Source organism: Pavona decussata, unplaced genomic scaffold (genome assembly GCF_977016875.1).
Source record: "Pavona decussata unplaced genomic scaffold, jaPavDecu1.1 SCAFFOLD_300, whole genome shotgun sequence".
Classification (NCBI taxonomy): Eukaryota; Metazoa; Cnidaria; class Anthozoa; order Scleractinia; family Agariciidae; genus Pavona; species Pavona decussata.
Window position 1 is genome coordinate 5,332,501 of NW_028145697.1, and position 8,032 is coordinate 5,340,532.

Below are 8,032 nucleotides of genomic sequence, written 5' to 3' on the forward strand. Positions count from 1 at the left end.
CGGAATACACGGGGCATTGTCTAGTCATTCTTTCGGTTTGTTTGGGCAATCATCCGCGTACTCAGAATGCATCCGTTTAGCCTTGTCCTTCACCCAACACGCCGCACAAATATGGCAAAGCCATTTCTTTTCCCCTTTGAGCATGGCGTAGTGATCTTTGGAGTGGGAGCACGAACCCTTCTGGTAATCACAGCAAAACAAAACTGCATTTGAAGAAGAGGGGGCGGGGCGCTTTTGGTCCTTTGTCTTCTTGTGTAAACCCGCGAGGGTACGATTTTCAAGGTGAAGAAATGAGTCCCCCCAGTGAAGACGGCCTCTCTCGATTTCTGATAAAACCGCCGCGTGAAAACTGCGAACGGCAGTCCATTCGTAAATGGACGCAAGATACATTAAAGCTCCCAAGTGTTCTGTGCGATGCTTGCGTTCGTGCGAAGATACTTGCGGCAACAGTAGGATAGCACTGTATCCGGCAACAAATTCCTCTAAAGTTAGCTCATCATAGCTAACGTTCTTAGATACATAACTCATACTTAATTCACTATGCGGCCATAGTTGGCGCCGTACTACACGCGTAGCAATTTTCGCCGTTTTACCGGACTTCAAGTGCCGCTTACCTCGTTCCTTTCTTGATGAACGCTCAGTTGAAGGAGAATCATCGTCGCTGTCTTCGCTTGACGTGGATTCGCCTGCTGCGGCTGCCGAGGCAGAGGAAAGACCCATTTTACTGAGTCGTTTTTCCACTTTGTGAGATAACTCTTCGAACTCACGAAGGTCACGGGAAGAAACTTCTCTGCCGTTTTTGGAACCAATTTTCTTAGGCACCTTTCTCCCGGTCTTGCTTGTACCCGTGGCACGCGCGAGCTTGAGCTGTTCTGCCACGGTTTCCTTTTCCAACTCTTTTAACTTCTGTTTTAACGCTACTAACTTTACTTTTTGGCGGGCGTTATCCAGCGTACTCTCTTGCTTCGCTATCAAAGCCTCTAATGCTTCCGCTGTCTCCTCTGGAATCTCCTCTTCGTGTCCCTCGTGGTCCTGATCCGAGAGAACTAGGGATTCTTCGGTGTCGCGCTCCGATTCACTATGATCTGTAGTATGTTTGCGAGCACTCATGATAGCGTTGTCCAGTCCCTGTAATGTCCTGTAGTTTACATGTTGTAACCGTGGCCGCAAATTGTACATAAAACTCGAAGGAAATTACTCTTGTAAATAATCAAGGTACGCCCGCTAAACAATGTCAACTGAGGAACTCCCTATAGTCACATGCTATATAAACCATATCCGTTAATCAGCAACCATGATGCAGTTGACGTTGTCAAGCGTACGTAACAAATTGCGTAATACACACCTAGCTCAAATTAATTATTTTAAGCAGGGCTAAAAATATAACCATTTGTCTGTAAAGGGAACCAGCGCTGAACTGCTACTAAAAATAGTTTGCAGGAAAAAATACAGGGAAATGTATGGAAAGTTTAAAACACGACTTGACGCTTTCTGGCACAGCTACATTCCTCCAATTTTGTCTTAAAATCCTTTTCCTAGTGCCAAAAGTTTCCAATTCATGAATTTTCAGAAGCGATGTTTTATGAAAGTTATTTGACATTGGATTTCCATACAAACACTGTTAGTTCAAGCCTGTTTGCCTACTCGTCAAAATGGCGTCAAAAACCGTGGTAAGGCCTATTCCACATTATGCAAGGACAATCTTATCAGATATCCTGTTTCCTCTAGGGTAGGTGCTGCAACTGAAGGCAGAGTGGTGAGATCGACTGGATTACCATGGACGGAAATCGGTGAAAACAGACTTTGCGGTTGCGAATTTAGGTCTGGAGGTAAATGTTGACCCATATGCAGACTCATGTGTTCAGGCGAACTTTGCGAAGGCTGCAGAAGACTTGCATTGCACAAAGTTGAACTTTTTGTAGGAAAACTTGTGTGTGATGGCGGATTGCAGTGCAAGGTTAGTGTACTAACACTGAACGAAGGGGGATCAGTTTCCCTCAGTAGATTCATTCTTGACTGATCTGGACTTTGCAAAGGAAGATTAACTGAGAGTGGAGAGAGACCGTACGAGGGATGGCTCACTGTGTGTGAAGGTGCAGGTAGAGTCACTGTGGGCAGTGATGAATTTTGCGAAAGTGGACTGTGTGGATGTGAAGGTGGTGACGGTGAATGGTTTACAAGTCCCGCAGGTTGTTCTTTGTTCGGATTATCTGCTGCAGAAAGCCTTTCCTTGCAGAAGGCTACAGCTTGTGTTCTTCCTCCCTCAATTTGCACATTCTTTTTCCCCTTTTTTGCACCTCCTTTTTACTTGACTTCTGCTGTTGTTCTTTCCGCACTGGTGCTGACTTGGTCTTGTTATCTTGTGTCTATTTTGTATGTGATTTACTTCGTTTTTTTGTCTGTTGCTCCTTTTGTTCGTGCTGTGGTTGTTTTTAATGATACTGCTGTTGTTCTTCACCCTGTTGTTGTAGCTGCTGCTGAGGAGGCTGTTGAACTTCGTTGCTGTCACTAGTTTTCTTAGGTTCTGATGGCACCACTCTTGACACGATAAAATCCATTTCATCACTTTCTCTTGCCATTCTGGATTTTTTTCGCTGTCTGTTACCAGAGACATTGTTTGTTTCCATTTTCTCGGTCGGCTGCATACAATGAAGATCAAGTTTATCCTCATTGTCTGAAAGTTTAGAATATGGGAATGTTGTTAGATAAAATGTACAATCCTAGCTTGAGGGAAACAGAAAACTAAATAAATGCAAATCAGATGGAATGGTTTGCTTCCTTTCCTTTAAAAAAATTTTTGTTCCTTTCTTTTAAATTATTTTATTTTTCTTCACTTTTCATGAAATGCTTCCTAAATAAATCTTGCATGAGGATAATATGTAACAGGAGAAGAGAGCTCTCTCCTCCGCAGAGGCTCCGCTGAGAAAAGGGAGTGCAGGGGTAAAATTCCGTGGAAGGCGACGGCGGGAGCCTCTGCCAGAAACCACACCCAATATGGCTGCGATCCCGGGGAGTCATTTTGTAACTAGGGTGGTGTGCGTACTTATGTCATGAAAATGGCGGGTGTTTGTGAAATTGTCATGTTGCGTGATGTGGGAGATTTACTCACGAAAACTTACCTACATGCTTAGAAATCGGGGAAAGTTTGTTTATCTCATGATGACTGTTTAGAAAACGCTTTTATTTTGCTGTGATGCCTTGAATCCTCACTACAAGAATGAAATTCAAGTTACACGAGCGGCGATCGTGTGGAGATAAAAGAGTGCATGTAAAGAAATGATTTATTGAGGAAACGTCTGCCAACTGAGACCAAACAAAAACTGTCGATTCGGTCTTAAAAGAGACTAGCGCAAGTAAGCTTAATGTTTTAATTAAAGCGTATCTTTTTTTCTATACTCCGAAACGACCAAACTTGATATTTTTATCTTGTAAACAAGTTTAATCAGAAGAAGTTATAATGATCTTTCGGTGATTTAATTAGCAGTTAGCTCTCACAGGAAGCTTGTTATGTACTGTGATGAAACAACTGTCTTTAAAATAAGGTTATAAAAGGCTAAAAGGCCTTTCGAGCCCAGAAAAAGCAATATTTGTTCGTGACTATTGTTGACTTTCGCGAAGCAAAATGTACTAAGTCCACTCTCCACGGGTTTCAAGGGGGGCTTCGAATACAAACAATTTTGCTTTTTTCTAGAAATTGTGAAATCTCACCTAAAATTAATGACCGCAAACTGTAGAGACAAAGTAAATGCTGACTTCCGCCAAGAATGAAACTGTCAAATTTAGAGATGACTGAGAAATCTATCAATGTACAAGAAAACGACATACTTCTGGCAGAGGTTCGCCGCCAAGTCAACCCTCTCAGCGTTTGCGCCTGCACTCACTTCGTTCAGCGGATACAAATAACGCCCCATCGAACCTCTGCGGAGGAGAGAGAGAAGAGAGTGTTTGGAAGAGAGGTCAAAGAAGCAAGCAATTTGATAAAGACTTTTTCCATGAACTGAAAACAGAACGGTTAGAGATTTGGGTAAATGAACTAAATTGTTTAAATTAACACTCAACACCAATCTCGGTGTCATTCCATTTAGCCTACTCCATTTATCTGTTGCCGGAGTAAAGAAAAATGCTATACATGTATGGTAATTGATATTCGTAATTTGCGTGCCTAAAATAATTTATTGGTTAAAAACAAATATATAGGCAAGTAAAAACTAGTGATATAACGTTCTGACATTTCGGCGACGTCATGACGCCATTCTCAAGGAATGAATAATATAAGCGAGTTCAACGGAGTAAGCTCTTAGATTTACATAATGGAGTAATTTAAATAAATACTTTGGCGTGGATGGAATCTGTTTGTACACTCAAGCGTGGTCTTAATTGCTGTACAGCATTTCGTCCAAGAATTGGAGCCCAAACCACAGTTAGTTATCCAACAATGTGTTGTTTATTGTTTTCAATGTAACCTGTGCGATACAGGTAGGTATATTGGTTATACTCGTGGTCATCTGCATGCACGCCTTGTTGGCCACAACAGCACTTCATCCGCTGTGCGTTGACATTATGATAACGATCACGCAAGCGCAGTCCCTGAAGACCTCCTTAGCTGTTTCAAAATACTGAAAAAATGCAGGAACAAGTTTGTTTAATTAACGAAATGCTGTACATCAAACAATTAAGACCACGCTTGAATGTACAAACAGATTCCATCCGCGCCAAAGTATTATATTTAATTACTCCATTATGTAAATGTAAGAGCTTACTCCGTTGAACTCGCTTATATTATTCATTCCTTGAGAATGGCGTCATGACGTCGCGGAAACGTTGGAACATTATATCGCTAGTTTTCACTTGCCTATGTATTTCCAAAGCATTATTAATTAAAAACAAATATGGGGTAAGAACTAGTTGCCTGTTTACTATTTGCTGCACTTCCAACCTGATCCATGTCAGCTAGTGAGTCGATATTCAAAACATATTTTGTGTCCTCTATTATTTTATTTTATAAAGTGACTAAAAGTTATAATTTGCGTTAACACTAATGCAACGATTGCTCTTTCCATCGAGCACAACTGAAAAATGTTTGATGTTTGTGAAACTTCAACATTCCTACAACACCAGGTCAGCAACCGCCGACAAATTTTATATCATGTCTTCACGTCTTGATCAACTAAAGAATTCATTTTCTCGATTTAGCGCATGGATATGGAATTCTTTACCGGATAATATTAGAAAGTCTGACAACAGAAAATTATTCAAAAAACAAATTCATGAAATACTAATCAACATTTTAAGAAAAGAAAATGCTTACCTTGCAGCTTCAGTTCTTGAAAAAATGAAAAGCTTGTAAATTTTTAACAATCCTTAAATTTCTATCAGCTAGCAAATCCTTTTTGCGTCACTTGTTTGTTTACTACTTATTTAACTTTTATTTTAGTTAATTTGTAAACACCAAACTTATTTGTATTTAGTTTAGTATAGACATACCTACCCGCCTCGACTAGCTTCAGCCATTTGCTGGTAGGTATATAACCAGCTTGTAACTGAAGGTTTTAATAGTGTTGGTGTTGTTGATGTATTATTCATTGTTATAAACTACGGATAGTTAGTCCCTAGTAACAGTTGTGCTGTGCACGGTATTTATAACAGTTCAACACTGAGACAGTTGGCTAATACAACATACACCTACCTCCAAGTTTGATAATTTTGGCTCGATAAGCGGTAGTTTTAACTGCTTTCATCCCCTTTCTTCCCTCCTCCCGATCTACCATTGTCTCTCGGCCCTCAGCAACATCTCCATGTATGGTGAAGAAAAGAAGAAGCAGGTGAATTGTAAAAGCGTACATTTTATTCTGAATCATTAAATTTGGAAGAGCATGTTCTTTTGTGAATAGATACATGACATACATACATACATACATACATACATGTATGCATGCATGCATGCATGCATACATACATACATAGTCTGATGATCGCTTAGTGCGTGAAACTCGAGTAACTGTGTTACATTTTCTATCTTAAATTTGCATACATACATACATACATACCTACCTACCTACCTACCTACCTGCCGTGCTCTGGTTGTGATGGTACTCCAACATATGTAACAATTGTTTGCCGAAGGTGATATAAATATTGCTGAATATTCACTAATAATCCGTTGAGCTTCCAGATCTGTAATTGAGAGGCAAATAATAATTATTTGCTTCAAGCAATTATTGCTGTAGACAGTGTAAATACTCAGGTGATTATCCGAGACATTAGCAAAGAAGTGAATAAACACTGTAAATTTGTTTGTTCATCCATCAATGAACAGCAACATGTAGTCTTCAGTAACATGTAAGATAGACTGCATGCATGTGCCTGAGAAGAACAATAATTTTTCTCGCTTAGTTGGACTCTCAGGTACATGATTGTATTATCGAAGCAAATATTTTTGTTTTCCCTTTTTCATTTCTTAAAATCACTAGATTGCTAAATTGTAAATTATTGCTTCAACATATAAAGCAAGTTCATACTTTCAGCCCATAATAACAAAAACACTCACCTACAAGGCATGAGTCAGCATAAAATACCTTTTTTTCCCTTACGGCAAGCGCTAACAAGAAGGCTGTGCCTGTCAAATTTGTTGAAAATTTTCTTTGTTTGACAGGGTCAAGAAATTAATTGGGGCGTCATAATGTTAGTGTAATGGCCTTTAACCTCCCACGAGGATCTTGTAGCTCAGTGGGTAGAGCATCCGAACTAGTAATCGGGAGGTCTTAGGTTCTACTTCTGACAAGAGCACTAATTGGATTTTGTTTTCGAGTATGGCTGTGTCACTTACTGAATAATACATCATTCTCACTTATTCACCAGGCTTAAAATATTCCATCACATTTAATCCATCACGCATTTCACAGACATGACATTCCAGTCATAGCAGTATGCAGGATGTTTGTCCCATGAACCTGTCCAACTGTCTTTTTTAACTTTAACACATTCTGGTATTATGACGTGCCTTTCATTTAAATCTGTTTTCTTCTAAGTTTGCTGGATGCTTTGCAATGCTTGAATAAACATCAGATTTTCAAGTGCACCTGAATTTATTTATTATTTTCTGCCATTGTAGAAAGGATTTTTTAGATAACAGGTCATAGCAGTGCCAACTTAAACACTCTCTGATTTATCATGTGGGCACGAAGCATGGTGATGTGTTTTTACCAGGCTGGTGTTAAACTGTGCTTATATTGAACATAAATTGCACAAGGTAGCATGAATCATCTTTTAATAATTACCTCAGCTACTCAAGGCAAGTGTCCTTATTGCCTTTCTGTTGTTGAGATTATAATGTAGATTAATTGTTATGAACCATTGCAAACGAGATACTAAAATCTTGTTTAATAAGGGGTAGACCAAACAACTTACTCAAATATTAGTTGATGTGTGGAATTGAGGGAAAAAAAATGAATTCTTGACTTCATTGGTATTAGTATTGAGCCTTCTCACTATATGTACCTAAATTCCTAGCTGCTACTCCATGCACTGAGGCCTTGCGTATTTTGGTGTGCAGGGGAGCTGGAAACACCAACTCCTCGAATATAAAAATTGAGAGTACTTAATTATAATAATTATAATTATTATCATGCTCATCAGGGAAATGTGTATTGATTGTAGATACTCAGATACGTATACTCAGCCACTTACCTTGTCTCAGAGTACTAGTACCCATGGAACATTGCATTAAGTCAGTGAATATCACGCTTGATTGGTACTAGCAAAAAATACTCATTTTGAACAAGTGTAACAATTAAGGCATTAATGTCCCCTACAAAAATTCTGCCTTATGATAATTCAATTATGAGCTCTTCCCTACGGGGTTGCCCATATGACTATATGAGGACAATATTCATTTATTGCCTTTCTCTCAAAGGCAGACAATGGCTTATGCAATGTGCCTAAGAATGCCGATAACTGTTCACTTGCTTGCCAGCGAGCGCTATGGCAAAAGTCATCGTCTTCGTCATCCTCGCCCATGGGATGAGAAGTGCCC

General features: G+C 39.5%; 1 protein-coding gene across 1 annotated transcript; it reads right to left on the reverse strand.

Moving 5' to 3' along the window:
* Nucleotides 1–24: 24 nt before the first annotated feature.
* On the reverse strand, nt 25–1,179 carry LOC146454792 (uncharacterized). The gene has a single exon (XM_085095265.1). The coding sequence runs from the start codon at nt 1,177–1,179 to the stop codon at nt 25–27; it is 1,155 nt and encodes a 384-aa protein (XP_084951391.1).
* Between the last annotated feature and the right edge of the window lie 6,853 nt (nt 1,180–8,032).

Coding starts and splice junctions, on each gene's coding strand:
- LOC146454792 (XM_085095265.1), bottom strand. CDS start 1,179: ATGTACAATTTGCGGCCACGGTTACAACATGTAAACTACAGGACATTA.